Source organism: Mus musculus, chromosome 19, assembly GCF_000001635.26.
Source record: "Mus musculus strain C57BL/6J chromosome 19, GRCm38.p6 C57BL/6J".
NCBI classification, from domain to species: Eukaryota; Metazoa; Chordata; class Mammalia; order Rodentia; family Muridae; genus Mus; species Mus musculus.
In genome coordinates this window covers 30080448-30099340 of record NC_000085.6, presented here as the reverse complement: position 1 = coordinate 30099340, position 18893 = coordinate 30080448, and the positions used below count along the sequence as shown (strand labels likewise).

Genomic DNA, 18893 nt, shown 5'->3' with positions numbered 1-18893 from the left:
AAGAGTAGTATGTGCTCTAACCACTGAGCCATCTCTCTAGCCTTTAGCATTTCCTTCTGATCCCAAAGGCATAAAGTCAAGACTCCAAAGTTGAAATTGTGAAAAATGGTGGGTTTTGGCATGTGTTGGGCCACCGGTGCCTTGGGCTGTGGGAACATCCAAAACCCACTGTCTCGATTTACCCCCAAAGGACTCGGAACATCCCCAAATGTCCTCCTTTTCCCTTTCAGCCCTTTGTGAAACCAGAGAACAAATTCTGGCCAACCATTGCCCGGATCGATGACATCTACGGAGATCAGCACTTGGTCTGCACCTGCCCGCCCATGGAGGTCTATGAGTCTCCATTTTCTGAACAGAAGAGGGCTTCTTCTTAGTCCTCCCTCCTACGTTCAAAGGGCTGACCCGATGTCTCTTGCTGGAGCATTTGACAAGCAAGGATATTTCTTCTCCTTTACGTGGCTCACACATGAGTTTTATACGCTGTATATTTTTATAATCTTTCAAGGTAATGTAAGCACAATTAGCATGGTGAGTGGCGGCCACCTGCTGTACGGCAAGGCAGTGGCTGTTCGTGTTGCCTTGATTGGGAGCCATTTAGTTTGCCGGATAGAAAATGTGGGGTGCGCTAGCAATTTTAACATTTTAATTCAAGAAGTTTGCAGCAGTCAGAGCCTATGCTGGGAATTCAATAGACATTCTTTTTGTTCCAAATAAGTCCTCGTGGACTGTGCCCTCTGTGGGAAACCCCAGGGCAAATGTTTACATTTTATACACTGAAGAATTCTCCTCACTAATGTGCCTGATCTGTCACAGCATAAGTGTCCTCCTTTCACTGTGCGGACTTTTTTTTTTATCTGCTTTTATTAGTGTCCTAATAAAACTGAGTTTGAGTAATGCGAATTTCCCATTTGATTTTACACCCATGATACACACTCAGGACGCTGAAGGGTAGCGGGATCTCTCGGCCCAACAGCCACGTTTTCACGGACAGTCACCCTTGCTTTTGACTGGCTAAGGACAATCTGTACAGCCTACTTATTAGAGAAGGCCACTCTGGCGCTTTTTATCTTGGGCCATAGGTAACTTAACCTCAACTTACGGAAGATTAAGTAGCAGTTTCTTTGAAGCCCAGAGATAACAAGCCAAGGGGAGGGGCAGAATCCTTGAATGAACATGGAAGAAGTGGATCTTGTCCTAAGTAAACCTGCTACTGACAAGGACCAGTGCCTCCGACTCAAGGGAACAGGCAAAGCCTTACCCATGTCAAGGTGAGGAACCGGGCCGAGTCCTGATCCATGTGCAGATGTTGGTAGTGTGTATAGAAACTAGCAATCATAGCTCCCTCCGTCTGGATGAATGTAACCTGAGAATGTCCCTACACAGTCAGTCCCCCTATTGAGACAACCTAACTCCTTCTCATGCTGAACATAAATAACAAAGTCGCTGGAATTCCAGGATTTTATGTAGTTGGTGCCACTTCATCAGAACAAGCACGGCCCACCCGATCCTAGCATTTCTGTCTGTCCTTCCTTTCTTCATTCCCTTGTCACCTTAGTCAGGTTTCCAGGACCAAGCAATCCTTCACTTCTAGCTACAGGATGAAACGGTTATTAACCATAACAGGAAAAGGATGAGTTTGTGGTGGGTAGCTAGCTAGCCTGCCAGCCACAAGGAAGTTACCTCCATCACTTGCCATCTTCTCACCTGACAGTTCCTAAGAGTTGCTGTGAGGGAGGCTTTCACCTGCTTCCCTGCAGGTGGGTCACCCCAACAATTATACATTCACTAAGTTTCATGCTAGCTACTGGAACAGGTTTGTGTGCTCTTGTGAAATTCTCCACTATAGTCCACATACATAATTACACATAAAAAGCACCTAGACCGATTTCAACCTAACAATAGTACTGAAACAACGGGACCCCTGCTTTTCATTTCCTCCACTAATAGTTAATAGCTATTGAGCACTTCTTAGGTACTATGTGCCTGTCACAAAACATGCAGAGATTCTGGAGGTAACGTGTTTGGTAGGAATTTGCTCCAGGGCCTAACAGCCAAACAGGAGACCAGGCTACCATGGCAACAGCAAATCTGAAGAGCAGGAAACATCGGCCAGCATCTGAACACAGTGGTCCTTTCTCTGGAAGCACCATTGTGAGAAAAATGGAAGCCACAGCAGTGTTCTGTTTCACTAAAGTGCTTGCAGTGGTTGCTAAGGCTGCTTTCCCAGCTGGCCACCTCTATATGCCTTCAGGATGTAACGTAGGTAACTAACTGCTTGTCTTGGACTATTGCACCTCTTATGTTTAACGCCTGCTACGTTGGTCCTCTCCCACCTCTGGGTTTTGCTTGTAGGGATTTTCTACCTGGAGCACTACCCCTCACCCCGCAATCCCAACACTTTGCTTGGCTCCTGTTCTCTGGATTTCAGTGCCTCATAATGGTCTTCCTTGGATCCTTGAGAAATGGATAATTTTTTTTCTTTTGAAGATTATTACATGTAAATACAATATAGCTGTCTTCAGACACACCAGAAGAGGGCGTCAGATAGCATTACAGATGGTCGTGAGCCATCATGTGGTTGCTGGGATTTGATCTCAGGACCTTTGGAAGAACTGTCAGTGCTCTTAACCACTGAGCCATCTCTCCAGTCCCAGTGGGTGACTTTTTATCTTCGATCTTCTCACTGTTTGTTCCTTCCTTTTAAAAACCAAGTTTTGTTAATTATTCGGTGTTTTGTTTTCTCTGCCTCAGACTACGAACCCTGAGAACAATGATCACTGGATTTCCAGCAGAGAGTAAGGGTTTCCTATGCTGTGTTCAATTAGAGCATCACGTGACTAAAAGGGCCTGATCCTGAGTCATCAGCCTGCATGTGAGCTTGCAGTGTCTGCGCTGAACAGCTCTTTTTATGTGCAAAGCCACCCAGCCTTGAAGATAGCCCCTGGCTTCAAGTAGAATGTGCCCCTAATTAAAAACAGTTTTGCTTATTCTGGCCACACACATACCATAAAGTAGTCCTCCAGCTATCCTTGGCTGTACAATGGAGCTGCATTAAGTACAAAGCTGTGTAGAAGTGCCTTTAAGAAAGGCCTGTGCCTGTGTCCTATGCTCTGTGTCCCTCTCTCCTCCTGCCCCAGGCCCTTCCAGGAAGGCTCATCTGACTGGATACAAGGACTCTGGTTCATAATAGAAGCAATGAAATCCTTATGCCTTGGGAACACCCTTGACCCATTAAATGGCCCAGTGCCCTGCAGAGCTCCAAAAGGGTGACCTTTCAGTTTCCAAACTGCTCATTTCAGGTGGCTTTTACACCTAGAAAGGAACACGTTAGTTAATCCAGTACCTGACCAAGAAACTATATTGTCAGTGATCATATCATGCCACTCTTCTGGGTAGTTCCTTTTGTCTTTTTCTCCTCATCCTTTAGAGAACTTTCTGGAACGCTAGATTTTTCTTCCCTGGTGTGTCTTTTACCTGTTTATGTGATTTCCATTCAACTTCACTGAACCGACTGCTCCATCTCACCCTTTCTCTATCATTCCTCAAAATGGTTAACCTTGACTGAATCTGAAAGTCGGCTAGGAGACTTGTCTGTCCCTGGCAGGTCATGAAGGGCATTTCCAGGAAGGAGTACGGCAACACCTCCCTCCCATCGGCTGCCCACATGCAAAGCACGCAGCTCTCCTCTACCCACCTCTGTGCTTGCTTGTGACTCTTCTGCTCTGTGCTGATGGCTGCTGCTGCCCTCCAGCGCTTCTCTCAGCCTTCCAATGTGGACTGGAGACCAGGGGTTCTCTAGGAATCCTCTAGACTGTGGACAGAAGACTGAGACTGCAGAGGCATCCAGCAGCTACTGGGTTCTGGGCCTTTGTGGTATACAGTCACTGCTGGGACGACCTAGTCCTTCCCATCTAAGCAGATGTAATTCATCCCTTTTCATAATTCTGTCTGTCCCTCCCGAGGACCCTTAGTCCCTATTCAAGAGTGTCACAGCTGCTGTCACAGCTGTCAAGTTTGACCTTCAGAAACCTGTCTCCCAGAACCTCTCCCACTTCTTAAGGAGGGTGAGAAATCTCTATATAAGAATTAGATTTTTGTTCTCAAATCACCCAAAGGTTTGCTCAGAAAATGTGACAGGACGCAGGATCTAGTGCTAAACACTGGCAAAAGATTTCCTTAAAAGCTGTTTTATGTGATGCTATGATGGGCTTTGATACATAAACTGGTTACCCAGCCCTTTCCTTAACATCACTGTTCCTAAGGGGAATATTTGTTTGTTTTTTGTTGTTTTTTTTCAAGACAGGATTTCTCTGTGTAGCCCTGGCTGTCCTGGAACTCACTCTGTAGACCAGGCTGGCCTTGTACTCAGAAATCCGCCTGCCTCTGCCTCCCAAGTGCTGGGATTAAAGGCATGAGTCACCACTGCCTGGTGGGAATATTTGTACAAATCCATAAAACATTATTTCAACTCACTCCGCTAGTCAAAGAAGATGCCTTGTTTAAAACGAGCTTCTAAAATGCTCGCTGTTGGGCTGGGACTGTAGCTCAGCGTCACAGCCTTTATCTGACATTAATTGAGACCGTGGGTTCAATCGACAGCACCATTAAACAAAGCATGCACAAGAATAAGTTAAATGGAACTGGAGAATGCTTACTACTTTAATTCTTCTGAATTAAAGAGAATGTAAAACAAGTGGATGAGCCTTAACTTACCCTGTTATGGATTTCTGAAAGAATAATAAAGCAGTTACTTGTTTATCTGCTGGAATCACTGTGACAACGGGCTTCATCATCTCTGCCTCTTAATGGTTGGAAGGATTGTTTAACACACACACCACACACACACACACACACACACACACACACACACACACACACACACACACACAACACCCCAGTATGCAGGAGGCAAAGGCAGACAGATCTCTGAGTTCCAGGCTGGTCAGGGCTACATGGTGAGACAGTGCCTCAAAAACCAAAACCAAGCAAACGAACAAAACCCTGAACCAAGTGGACAATACAAACTTTCAATATTCATACTGAATATTCAGTAACAATATTTAATAGTATCTAATAAATTATTGACAACTGATGTGTATGAGCATCTGTATTTGACCTACTTTCTGAAATACTCTCATTTGCAAAATATGAAGTAGCACTCAAAATACTAAGAGACACTGTAAACTATAAGCTGCACCTAACAGGATGGAGAGAGGCTCAGGTCAGAGCATTTGTTGTTCAGTTCCTGTCCCCCATACTGGGTAGCAAATGGCCAACTGAGTTCCAGGGCGCCTGATGCCCTTTTCTGGTCTCTGTGGGTAGCTGCATGCATGCACATAGTATATATACAGATATGCAAGAACACATACATATAAAAATTAACAAAACCCCTTTAAAAGCAGTAGAGTACCGCAGAACAGTCAGTCAGCATGTTCTTTTGAATAGTAACCTCATGTGTAATTAAGCCAAAGGTGAAATGTGTCCTTAGTGTGTCTGAGTGGACCTAGCTTTCATATCAAATACAGTAAAAATGTTTCAATAAGACAATGAAACCCAAAATTTACAAAGTCCATAGAAACCAGAAGAATGTAAATAAGTAAAGCTGGATGCGTCATTTTCTGATCATAAAATATTTATTAAGGTATACTCTTAAGGAATATAGTGAATATAAAATGTAGGATCACAATGTGAAGCAATTTTAATCTTCTCAAAAGCCAGCACAGCCCTCCTAATCTGCAGATGGAGACCACTAGGAGGAATTCCTGCACGCCAGATGAGGACAGAGCGGCTTTTCAGAAACATTTACTACTAGCGCTTCGGACATCTCTGTCATGGCAAGAAAACACCACATTACACTAATGCAGCAACAATGCATTCATATTGTTCTCATTAGCCATTAGTAGTCAATTTGCATAAAACACCAGAAAAAAGTCACAATGGAGATCACAAATGAGTTAAAAAATGAACATGTTCTTGCAAAACACGCATGGTGATGGAAACTGACATTAAAAAATGTAGTATGCATATTACAGAAGCTGCACTCACTCGCCCCAACAATCCATCTGCCTTCTTTCCTGGACAAGCGAAGTACAAGGAACAGGCACAACTAATACTTGGGAGGCAGTGTGTAGCTAAAATTTCATTTAACTAATTAGTCAATGATTTTTAAAATCCCCGTAAATCTTTTCTGTCCTGAGGTAGTTGCAAAATAAATCATAAATTGGGTAATCAACTACAGTGGAGGCGTTAAGTCTTCATTCATGAAAATGAGTTGTTACTGAGAAGAACTACCTGTTGCTATCTAAAAGACAGTTGAGAATGGGCCTCTTACTACACACACAGGAGGATGGCTGTGGGAAAAGAGGTACTGCTGCTTTCGGACGAAAGACATGGTCCAGCTCTGCTTTACCCCTCCCACTCATTGTAAGACTTGTTACTGTCCAGGACTCCAGCAGGAACCACACAGCACGCGCAGATCACCGGCCTTTGCTGTAGCCAGGGAAGAAGAGGTCAAGCAGAGTTTGGAGGGTCTCATTTAGAACCATGACATAATTCTGCCCGAGATCATGGCGGCAAGCAGGGCAGGAGAAAACCTGGGCCTTAAAGGAGCGCTGTAAGCAATCCTAAGGTAAAGACAAAAGAAAAACACATGAGGGGAGGGGCACGAAGGGAGGAAGACAGGAGAAAGCAGGAAGAGGGAGAAAAGCAACTTCAATTACATAGAAAAATCACTCAACAAGTTATGTTCTTAATAAAAATTAGACACTGGCTTAGCTAAAGCCCGACTGTCCTCTTCCGCTGCGGCCACAGAAAACCACTCAATGTACCCGAGCATCCCGACCTTTTACTAAATGCATCCAAGTGTTTCAGTTTGCAGTGCAGCGTCTGGGTGACAGGATGCTCCCCATCACAGAGAGAACAACAGTGCTGCTGCTGCGGCTTCACCTCAGCTCTCCCTCCCTCCCTTCCTCCCTCCCTCCCTGCAAGCACAGCAGACTATCTCCAACTGGACGCACAAGAACTGGGATTATGCAGGTTTCACTGTGGCTATCTCACCACCGAGATGTAATTAAAAAGTTTTCTAACAAGAAAAGTGCCCATAGATCTACCCTTCACAGAAAAATGGTTGATTGTACGCTAAAGACAGGGGGCACCCACTGTGCTGTCAAGACCTAGCAAGGGGCCGTGGATCTGAACTTACCTTACAGACGTTGTGAAAGCATTCAGTTGTGACAGGCTGGTAAACTAGTTCTTGGCAGCACACACACATAAAAGATTGTTCCAATTTCTTCAGAAAATTCTACAATGGTGCCAGATAGGAGGAAAGAAGAAAAGATTAGCAGCTCAAAATATACTAATGAATTCTAAATGATGACAGACCCAAGCACACGCACGCGCGCGCGCACATACACACACACACACACACACACACACACACACACACACACACACACACAAGGAAGGATCCAGCTCATTGTAATGCAACAGAAAACAGCTCATCACGAGGCCATTCAGCAGACATCCCTTCTGCTCTGTAAGCATCATTGCAGACTGCAGCAAGTTAAATGATGAGGCCGTCAGTCTTTCCTGTTACAGAGTACAATGTTTGTTGAAACTAAAGAAGCCCTAAATAATACCACTAATACCCAGTGTCACAGAACCCTGTATCTTCCAAAGATGCTATGTACTATTCTGCCTTATTTCCAAGACACGTATTTTCCAGGAAGTAAGATTTATTTAAAAGGACAAGTGTAACATTACAAATGGACGCTCTGTATCATCAAAAGCCAAAATTAATTCCAATTACCCTGACTGTGTGTGTCCTTCCTCTCCTTTTAAGAAATGGTCTCACCAAATCGCCCAGGTTAGACTGGAGCTCAGACACTGGCCTGCTTCTGCTTCTGCTGTGCTGGGATTAAACATACACACTATCACACGGCTTGTTGTCCCTTAAAACTAAACAAAGGGTGGGTCTCAAACAGTCCTAAGTATGAGCCTCCGTATGGGTACGTGTTCACAGTAATCATGAGCTGTCGGGTCAGAATAACTGGATGCCGCATTGAGGTCTTGCTAAGAGCAGGACAATCCACACCTACGCATTGATGTCACTAAGGTAGCCTTTCTGTCCCATGCCCATCCCTACCTGAAACTCAGTGAAGTTGTCTGCCACTGACCAGCTGTGTCCTTCCTAACAAGTCTAACTGCTCAACTAAGTCATAATTAACAACTGATGTTTCTTAGTGTGGCCTACGTGAAGAGTCTGACCTAACAGATCCTCTTTATGTCCATCCATCCATCCATCCATCCATCCATCCATCCATCCATCCATCCATCCATCCATCCATCCAGAGTCACTTGCCTAATAAGCAAGTAAGTAATACCCTCATAGAAAAAAACTACTACACTCAGGCCATTAAAACAAACAACCAACCAAACAACCAAACAACCAAAGCCTCACCTTACTTTACCAAGGCCAACCCAAGATAGCACATTTACAAGCAAAGCAAATGTTTTTTTAATTAGTAATTTTTTCAGTAAATTTCAGATATAGCTAAATTTAATAATAGTGACCAATAAGCTTAATTTAGTAATGTTAACTATCTCTCAACCAAAAATGCAAAACAAACACGGAGACCCTCCACACTCGATGGAGGCAGATGCCCCATACATCATGTGAGATGTTTTAGCTGTTGCAGTGAAGAATAAAGGCAACAGTGGAAGGAAAAAGAACGAGATGAGAAAATGTAACTTATATCCAGATGACTCACAGCAGCTGTGAAGTCATGCTGCTTTAGGAGGGAAGAAATAAAAATAATACACAAAAGAGATCTCATTAACAACAAAACAGGAGACGCAGTAAATCAAGTGAGCTAATGGCTCCCATCTGAAGCCTTTTCATTTGGTGAGCACAACTTAACGTGAAATCCACACATTAGGGCTGGGGAGATGGCTCAGCGGTTAAGAGTGCCGACAGCTCTTCCAAATCCCAGCAACCACATGGTGGCTCACAACCATCCGGAACAAAATCTGATGCTCTCTTCGGAACAAAATCTGATGCTCTCTTCTGGAGTGTCTGAAGACAGCTACAGTGTACTTACACATAATTAATTAATTAATTAAAAAATTAGAAAAAAAAGAGAGAGAGAAATCCACACATTAGCAGCAGCAGCAGCAGCATCAACAATAACAACAACAAAACAAAACCAAAAACCAGGTCCCTCTATGTAGTCCTGGCTGTCCTGGAACTCAGTGTATTGTAGACCAAACTGTCCTCACACTCAGAGACAGACCTCTGTCTCTTGAGTGCTGGGATTAAAGGCATGTGAAACCAGACCCAGCTTTACTTTAAAACTTAAAAATCAAGAAGAGGTTGAAAAAAAAAGATTTTTAATTTTTTTAAAATATAGATTAAAAAAAAACCTTTAAAAATTAAAATTACCTGTATATTCTTATGTGTGTGTGTGTGTGAGATGGAGTCTGCAGAAATGGAATTACATGCAGTTGTAAGCTGCCCAAACGGGGTGCTAGTAATCAAACTTGGGTCTTCTGCAAGACTACTACAAGCTCTAACCACAGAGCATCTCTCCAATCCCAATGATATTTACATAGATCAAACTGGTTTACTTTACTTCAAAGCTATACACACAGCTGTACACACAGTTTGTTTGAAAATCATATAAACTATTTTAAACTTACATAATTAGATTATCTCATCTCTGAACTATAATATAACCAAACCTTTCAGCTGAGTTTTAGACTGAGTTTTACAACTGAAAAGTCTTCCTAAAGAGAGCACCTAAGTGTATGTTAATTTAGGATTAAAATCAACATCTAAGAAGTTTAAAATAAACTTACAGCTGTTTAAATTTATTGACTGTTATTTCTGAAAGGTCAAGTAGATAGATTGAAAAACTACATAAAATAAAGTTTGGACTTGTGAAAATCAGTTTCCATTTTTAGTATCAGAGCATCATTAGTTAAGAAAAGCATTATATACCGGTCCTTCTACAAGAGATGCAAGTACTTCATCCCACAGCTTCTGGTTCTGACAGTCTTCTCTGATCAGGCGCTGCTGCTGAGGCGTGAGCTGGAAAGCCTCTACAGCATCTGTTGAATCTGATGCCTTCAGCACTTTGGAGTCACCTGGACACTCATCTAGGTTAATTTATAAAATATGTCATTAGACCCTCACAGTTCTTAGAAACCACACAAAGGTTCACTGGTGCCAGTAATGCTCAGACCACATGTAGTCGCCTCCCGGAGTCTAGGATTCTGTGATGGTTTGTATATGCTCGGCCCAGGGAGTGGCACTATTAGAAGGTGTGGCCTTGTTGGAGTAGGTGTGTCACTGTGTCTGTAGGCTCTAAGACCCTCACCCTAGTTGCCTGGAAGCCAGTATTCCGCTAGCAGCCTCCAGATGAAGAAGTAGAACTCTCAGCTCCTGCTGCTGCACCATGCCTGCCTGGACGCTGCCATATTCCCACCTTGATGATAATGGACTGAACCTCTGAACCTGTAAGCCAGCCCCAATTAAATGTTGTCCTTATAAGAGTTGCCTTGGTCATGGTGCCTCTTCACAGCAGTAAAACCCTAAGACAGACACTTCCTACACTTGCTGTTGATGTGGCTCTGACTCTATTAAAGAGACAAACACCACCCCCCAACAAAATCCTTTTATATAATTGCTTATGCCCTCCTCAATTTATTCTCTATTTCTCTTTATCCAAGTGTGTTATCAGTCTAGATGCCCGCAGTCGCTACTTGCCATCTGAAGCTGGCCTTTTGGTGGCCTCACTGCCCTGCTTCTTTGACTGCCCCTTGGTCTTCTTGCCTTCCTTTTCCGAGGGGTAACCTGCTGGGTACTGGGGAGGGAGGAAGAGAAACAATGTCGATTTAAATTTTACAGGGGAGAAACTCCAGATCTAGAAGAAAGTTTACAGGGAGGGGAGGGGTTTTTAATGCTTGCTTTCTCCACATTTAATTTACATGAAGCAAAATATACACTTTCAGAATTCAAAGGGCAAAATATAATTGAAATCTCAAATTCTACTTGAAGCCTTACAGCCTCAACTGTTACAATGCTCCACTTTATAATTTGACTATTTCAGTTTCAGATCTAATAGAAGAAAATTTTCACATACTATGTTGGTGGCTTAAAAAATTACAAGAGAGAGAGAGAGAGAGAGAAACACTAGGCATGAAGCAAGGATCACATATAGAACTGATATTCAAATATACAAGATGAAAATTATGGCTCGCATCTTAAAACAAAATATTGAGCACCAAATTTCTCATCTCCAAAATTAGGGGATGGAAGATGATTTTTAGAAAACTAAATAGAACTTAATTTTCCATCACCTACAAGTTATATTTAAAGGGATACATTCTACCTCTTCACCTTCATTGATAGCTATTTTAGAGGAAAGGCATGACTTTGCACTAATGCTCACATTTAAAGCTCTCCACATATTTCTGGCCTCAGCACATTACCACTAACCCATCATAGCAGATATACTTTTATGCTTCTGCTCAGTTTCCAGCTGATGAATCTCATCTGAATAATCATTTCTAGGAGTTTAAAGACAAGAAAAACACTCAAAGGTACACATTCCCCTGCATGAGTGGTCAGACACTACCCACAGTTCAGTCCCTATATGCAGCGAGACAGAGCCAAGTCAAGGACTGTGCTGACTGGCATCACTGGAAGAACAATGGATGGGGACAATGGCGGATGAGCAACTCTAGAAGCCACCACTCCACCTATCAAAAACCCCTCAACCAAGTTCAAAGAGAATGAAAAACATTTTGCTTTTCACTAACAGGTCCAGCTTTTTCCCAACATGGTACACAGAAAAGCACCGTTCTCTCATTTCTTTCTGCATCCTTGTATCTCTATCTCACAGTCTCTCTATCATCTCTCTCTATCTCACAGTCTCAGACCAGTTGTTATGCTTATACAGAGAAGGCATGGAGATGTTGTACATTCTTATAACACAGGAGCAGTACAGACTAAGGGGATCTAACCTGCAATCGCAGACACAGTCTCCTTGATCGTTCGATTCCTTCTGAGGTCCAAGGAGCAGGTTCAACATCATCTCTTCTTAAAAGATAACGCCAAACCAAGAAGCCATGGCTGGATGAAATCTCTGGCCAGTATTTTACCACCTATATCAGAATATTTCAGTATTACATTGAAATGTAAGGTTCAGAGTAACCAAACATAAGGTTTAAATGTATCTGCCATAATTAAATGCAACCTCAAAAGATATTTGCTTTGCAGTTAACAACAGTAAATAAGAATATTATTAATATATTGTTATGAGCTTATTTCCTATTAAGATAGTTCTCATATAAGGATATAATATTATAAGTTTAACATAGAAACATATTATCAGATTGTATTTTGCAAATTAGGTAAGAAAAAATGGTGGTAGATAATTTGCTTACTTTTTATCCAAGGACACAAATCCATTTTTAATACTATATGTATTCTGCCTTGAAAAACTCTATTGTAATTAACATTAAAAGCATTTTTAAAAGATACATAGTAGCCAAGATATATAATGATCAAATTAGATACATAGTTTTTTCACATAGACTATATACTTAAAAAAGGAAATCTTGGGACTAGAATGGAGTGCTTGCCTAGTGTGTACAAGCCATGGGTTAGCCATGGGTTATCTATCAGTGCCACACAAAACAAACAAAAGGGAAACCACCTGCACCCAATTACATAGAACTCTGCCTTAGGAACTTCAAAGTCGCTTTTTTAGACTATCAAAAAAATTCAGTTCATGTAGCTAACATTTATAGAAAAAATAAAAATGCCAACAAACTGGCCTATCCTTTCTCTAGTCCACCCAGGAGTCCCTGTGGTAATCATGTCTTAAAAGCCCCAGAATGACCCAGAGATGTCATGCCAGATGGAGCACCTTATAAATGCCATCATATCTGTTGCCTTCTTCTGGAGCATATTTGCTGATCTTCCTCCCTTTAAAACTGCGTATCACTCTGACGGGCTTACCAGCTCTCCAATTCCGAGACTCTGCTCCAATTTTATCATCCAATGGAGCATCACAGTTTAGGGCCAATGCCCTAAAAAAGACAAAACGAAGTCTTTATACCAAGCAATCCTTCTTCAAGGATATAATGGAGTCTTCAGCTCAGATAAAAGGTGAGTTATGCCTTACCTGAAGATTAAGAAATTATGGTTCTTTCCATATTATTCCAGACAATAGGACTATGCTTTCCCCCACCAGCAGAGAAGACATATCAGTTTTCTGATGTCACCCCCAAGCCAAGGGATTGGTTCTCAAAGAGCCTGTAGGGTTCTTCTGAAAGTACCAACATCTGTGCCACATATGACAGACAACAACTAGGAATACATGGGGTTTCCTGAAAATGTCTGCTGAGAAGAGGGAGAGGTTGGAAAACTAAGGCAACTGCCTTAATAATTAAACTCTGATGACATGCGGTAAACTGCTGGAAGAATGCAGAAAGAGATCCAGAAAAATAAGTGTGTCAGCAAGGTACAAATGTCTGGTCTAGGTTTTCCACATTTCAGACAGCAGAAATTCTGTCTAAAGGATATTAAGAATAAGTATGACATGAGAATATCCTCTAAAGACCTCCACAAAATGATAAATTTAAGTGAGTCAAAATGCCAGGGAAGTCACAAGAATGAAGACATTCATGTCTTGAGACCACTATGGTTTACTGAGGACATACAGCCAAGGAGGGTCGCTGTGCTGGAAGGAGAACACACCCTGGCTGCAGCTTCCCTTAGCATGTAGTTGTAAGTCAGGGAGCATATTTCGATGTTATAAGAACTTCTGAGGAGTAGCTAATTCTAAGAATAGCAGTCTACCCAAGTAGGGATATTATTTAAGATGCCCACCTGCTTCCTCACCTCAGTAAAAGAAAACACTGCTAACACACAGGGTTAAAAGTCTGAGTTGCCTCAGTGGGTATCTAGCTGCCTTGTAACAGGAGGATCTACGTTTTGATTCCTAGAATGTCTATATAAAATTCAGGTCATAACCACAAGCATAGAGGCAGCACAAGTGGACTCGACACACAGTTGAGTAGATACGGGGGACCTGAGGTGAGTTAATAGGAAGAGTGGAGAGTGAGTATGATCAAACATTGTGTGCATGTAGAAAATTCTCAAAGAATTTATAAAAATGCTGTATTTTTAAAAATGACTAGTGTAGTAATGAGTGTTTATCATCTCAGTGCTGTTACATGGAATTATGTGAATCCCTGTGGCTTAACAGTCAGTCAACATAGCCTACTTGGTGAATTTCATCCAGGCCAGCAAGGGACACACATACAAATACAATTGCACATAAATAGTCCATTTTATAAAGTCAGATAGGATTTAAAGTATCTTTTTGAGTGTATTTATTTTTTATAGACTATGACTGACCTATGACAAGGAATCTCTTAAAAATAGTCATCTTCTTAAAGTAGATGCAGTATAGCTTTTCCAGCTGTGTAGGAAGATATTTTAAAACACCAGGAGGTAGGATAAAGTAAGCCATCATGGCTCACAACCCTCTGATGTCCTCGTCTGGCTTCCTCAAGCACAAGGCACACACATGATTGAAAAAGATGCAAGGAAAAAATCCATACATATAAAATAAAAATTTAAATATTAAAATATAGCCATCTACCTAGGGTTATTGTTGTAGAATAACTACTAGCTTCACATCACTGAGTGACATGCTTTCAAGTTCGCAGGTGCCATTAATCATGATTACTGCCATCACTAAATGGCACTGTCAGGTTTTGGCTTCATAAGTTTACAGACTACTGAAAACTGTGGAAGGAGTCTCAAGGATGAAACAAGCCAAAAGACAGGCAATGCAGCTCTTTACCACTCTCTGTCACTCCAGCACCAGTGGCGTCTGAGGGCACTGACAGGAAGGACAGCTGAGACACCTTCGTGTCCGCTCCACTTTCTGAAGTGGAGGAGCTGGTAAGAAATGGGCACTACTCAGAAGCAAGAAGGTATCAAACTTTTTCTTGACAGAAAAGCAAGAATGAACCGTACCATACACTACACGGTAAAGAGCGTGTGTATGGGACCAAGTTAAAGGCCTTTACTTAGGTTTTCATGCTCATCAGACAATATATTCTTTTTAAGATGTAAGACTGCAAGGTATCCACACATCTCCGTGCCTAAAGTAAGCAACCGGGTAGTTAGGTCTACAAGACAAGTCAAATCTACGTCTACTTCATTTCCCCGCCCTCCTAACAGCAAGCAAGTCTATTGTTGCCGATTACTTTCTAAGGCGTGGTAACATTACTTGTGCACTGCGCGAAAATGTAAAAGGTATGCGACATGTCTACTCCAAGTGTGCGTACTTACGAAAGAAATTTCAGTAAAGTAAGATAGTCTTATCACAGAAAAATATAATCTCATACTTGATAACTTAAAAAGCCATTACTAAATTGAGATACGTATTCACTGGCAAAAATTGGTTGGGCTATTTCTAACTTCTAAGGTCATTCCTCTTAAAGAACTGCCTTCTTCGTAGGAAAAGGGTAGCAAGGGATTGAACTTCTATCTCATGAATGAGCAACTCTGACCTGTCTCCTCTGCTAGCTCAGGAAAATAAGCCTTTGTCGGAAATAATATGTAAGATATGAAAACACGAGTCTACATAAGTTGGTACACAATAAAGTTTTGAAATAATATTGGTATACTTTTTCGAAATGGTACTAAAATTAAAGTGATACTATTTAGAATTTAGTAAAAAATAATCATTTTTACTCAATGCTAAAATGCTCTATAGGACATAAAGAAACTTAACTTTGATACAGTTCACAAAATTTTTACTATGACAAGTTATAAAGTGATTTTTGCTACTTGGGGTTTGAGTTCTTTATTGCTCACATCAGCATGCATTTATAAAATAAAATATTTGGAAATTAAATGCTGTAATCTATGGTAATGTCTCTGTTAAAAGTCTACATTAAAAGTCAATGTAAGGCTGGTCTTCGGTAACATACTGAGGGAATTTGGTTCAAAAAAGAGCACTTTTATAATTTGGAAGTTAATTTATGAATACAATGTTTAGAAGTGCATAGAGACAGACTGCTATTTCACCCTCCATTCACATAAGGCAACTCCACATTAGTGAAGCATCTAAAGCACATGTGTCTGAGGGAGGAAGCTGACGTGCTGAGGGAGGAAGCTGACGTGCTGAGGGAGGTACCCCTTCAGTTGTGACGTCCAGTGTACTAAACATTCCACTTCATCTCAAATTCCACGTAAATCATAAGGCTCCTGTCCTTCAAAAGTGGCAACAGGCATTCTTATCAAGTAAGGGGGGGATTATGCTACTTAAACGTGAACAGTATGAAAAATAAACAATGGAATGCTAATTTCACCTAACTCCTAGTTGATGATTCTTCTCTAGAGCTTAAATAACAAGTTCTAAAGCTAGGATCCAAGTGTGGGGTAACCTCCAGATGAAGTGTTTAGCACAGCACCTGTTCATGTTTGTTAGTGTCTGGTCAGCCGATGGAGCTCCAATTCTTTTATTACCAGCAAGATTTTTACCACCGCTTCCAGTATACGTGAACTCATCACCTCGGTCCTACGGGGAAAGATTTTTTTACAGTAAGATACTTAAACCTGAGTATAATTTACCGATTCTCACTTTAGAGTCAGAACATTAGGTTGAGATGTTTTTGACATGTTTCTCAGAGAATTTGCCAAAATAAAGCAAAACATGACCAAGTGTGCAGCATACCTCAAGTTTTATCACTTGATCTAAAGCTTTTGCTTCAAAGCTATCGTTTGTAACATCTTCAGACACAGCCATTCTCATGCTGTGCATGTATCCAAGTAACCCAGAGCGTGTGGTAAGACTGATGGGTTAGAGTCATTTAGTTCAATGGTAACTGACATATCAGCACGAGCTTACAGGTTCTTTATGGATGGTATCACTTTCATAAACATTTCACTATGGGATTCTTAGCTCATTTACACAATACAGAATTTTTCTGATATTTAACATTTGACATGGACATTAAATACATTTTATAAAGTAAATTTACCTAAAAGCTTCACTGTACAGTTCTAACGGCATAGTAAGTTTTCCATTATTTCATATTTTGAAACTATCCATGGTACACTCAGGTTAAAAAATAAGCATTGCTACTACTAAAAAGACATCTGGAAAACAAACTGAAAATCAAATGCTGTACTTGGCATCTACTTTGATAAACATGCCCAAAGGAAATGTTATAAAAAGCAACAACATGATCATTTCTGTGGTAGCTACAAATTTATATAGGCATAAGAAAATCTTAATTGATTCAAATTTCAAAATAACTCAAGAAAAGCATCAGTACATAATTTGCCAATACTAGCTGGTTAGTAATTTGGGTTTTTAAATTATATTTTAATTAATTTACTTGGTGAATTATTGCCCATCAGGGCATACACATGCCACAACCCACATATAGAGATCAAAGGACAACTTGCAGGAGTCAGCTGTTTCCCTCTACCAGTGAGTCCTGGAAATCAAATTCAGGATGCCAGATTTAGGGTAAGTACCTCCACTCACTGACCCATGATTCTTTTTTTTTTTTTTTTTTTTTTCTTTTTGAGACAGGGTTTCTCTGTGTAGCCCTGGCTGTCCTGGAACTCACTTTGTAGATCAGGCCAACCTCCAACTCAGAAATCCACCTGCCTCTACCTCCCGAGACCTGGGATTAAAGGCGTGCGCCACCACGCCCGGCTCCAGTATTCTTTTTAAATGTGAAATCAGGATGAACTTAAGCCAATGTTGTTGTTTTTTTTCTACTAAATTCTTACTTCTTTGAAGGTTGTTTGTTCCCATTCTTTGGATTAAAGCCTAACTAAACTTGTGCCTTATGAGGCAGCCATGGTGGTGTACGCTATAACCCCAGAGCTCTCAAAGGCTAAGAAAGACTAGCATTCAAGTACAGGACCAACTTGGGCTACACCATGAGGAATGCTGTCTATGAATGAATGAACAAATGAATGAATGAATGCTCCTATTAGCCCTCAAACCTTCAACTCACATAATGACCAAGAGCACCTCCCCCAACTCTCGCCCTTTCTCCGTCTCTGCCTCTCTCTCTCCCTGCTCTCCCTCCCTGCTTCCTTTCCTTTCCTTCTTTCTTTTCTGTCTTTTATTTGTTTCCAGACACAGCTCAGGCTGGTTTCAAACTTAGTGTGTAGCTGAAGATGGCCTTGACTTCCCGGTCTTTCTGGCCCCACCTCCCAAGTGCTGGGGTAATAGGCCTATAACCGCCATGCACTACTAAAACACTTCCCTACTTGATGAGAAACAATCCTTTACACGGTATCTGGGTTGACTCCAGAATGCTCAAAATCAAAATCACCAAGTTTTCAAGTTATAATCCTGAGAGTGCTATAAAGAAAGAGTAGTGAGATCTGGTCTACCCTAGACAGAACAGAACAGGCATGGTCTACCCTAAACAGTGCTTTAAACGTTAAAGAAAAAAGTAATTTTGAACATTCTTCAAGCAGCAACCAAATTATGATTAAAACTCTATAGCATACCATTACTATTTGTACTTCAATCATTATGCCAACAAAAACTTTCTATTATCACAGAGGAAAAAAAAAAATCAGGCCGACTTGTTGTATTTTGTATGCCATGAAGTAGCTTCTGCAAGGCTGCTGCTGCCGCTGCCTAGAAGGAGTGTCTCCAAAGAAGCTACACCTGCTCAAGGACATAGCTGCCACTACCAAGTCACAGAATTTCCCATAATTCCACCCTGGTATCAAACTGATACCCTGTGCATGCTAGATCACAAAGCTACATTCCTAATACACTACTCTCTAGTCTCCATTCTCCCTCCCTCACAAGATGCACAAGGAGATA

At 41.3% G+C, this 18893-nt stretch overlaps 2 protein-coding genes across 5 annotated transcripts in view; one reads left to right on the top strand and one right to left on the bottom strand.

The window, feature by feature from the left end:
• The window catches only part of Gldc (glycine decarboxylase), a 77001-nt gene extending 76101 nt beyond the window's left edge, over nucleotides 1-900 (top strand). The window contains exon 25 of the mRNA NM_138595.2: nucleotides 231-900. Coding sequence (NP_613061.1) covers nucleotides 231-374 — 144 coding nt within the window. The 3' untranslated portion in view covers nucleotides 375-900. The remainder of the gene's footprint in view (nucleotides 1-230) is intronic.
• Nucleotides 901-5614: 4714 nt separating this feature from the next.
• The window catches only part of Uhrf2 (ubiquitin-like, containing PHD and RING finger domains 2), a 63297-nt gene continuing 50018 nt past the window's right edge, over nucleotides 5615-18893 (bottom strand). For all 4 annotated transcript variants that reach the window (XM_006526602.4, XM_030250696.1, XM_006526603.4 and 1 more), the window contains 7 exons: nucleotides 16501-16607; nucleotides 12933-13095; nucleotides 12025-12165; nucleotides 10766-10862; nucleotides 9998-10155; nucleotides 7202-7300; nucleotides 5615-6623 (listed from right to left, as the gene is read on the bottom strand). In XM_006526602.4, coding sequence (XP_006526665.1) covers nucleotides 6477-6623; nucleotides 7202-7300; nucleotides 9998-10155; nucleotides 10766-10862; nucleotides 12025-12165; nucleotides 12933-13095; nucleotides 16501-16607 — 912 coding nt within the window. In that variant the 3' untranslated portion in view covers nucleotides 5615-6476. The remainder of the gene's footprint in view (nucleotides 6624-7201; nucleotides 7301-9997; nucleotides 10156-10765; nucleotides 10863-12024; nucleotides 12166-12932; nucleotides 13096-16500; nucleotides 16608-18893) is intronic.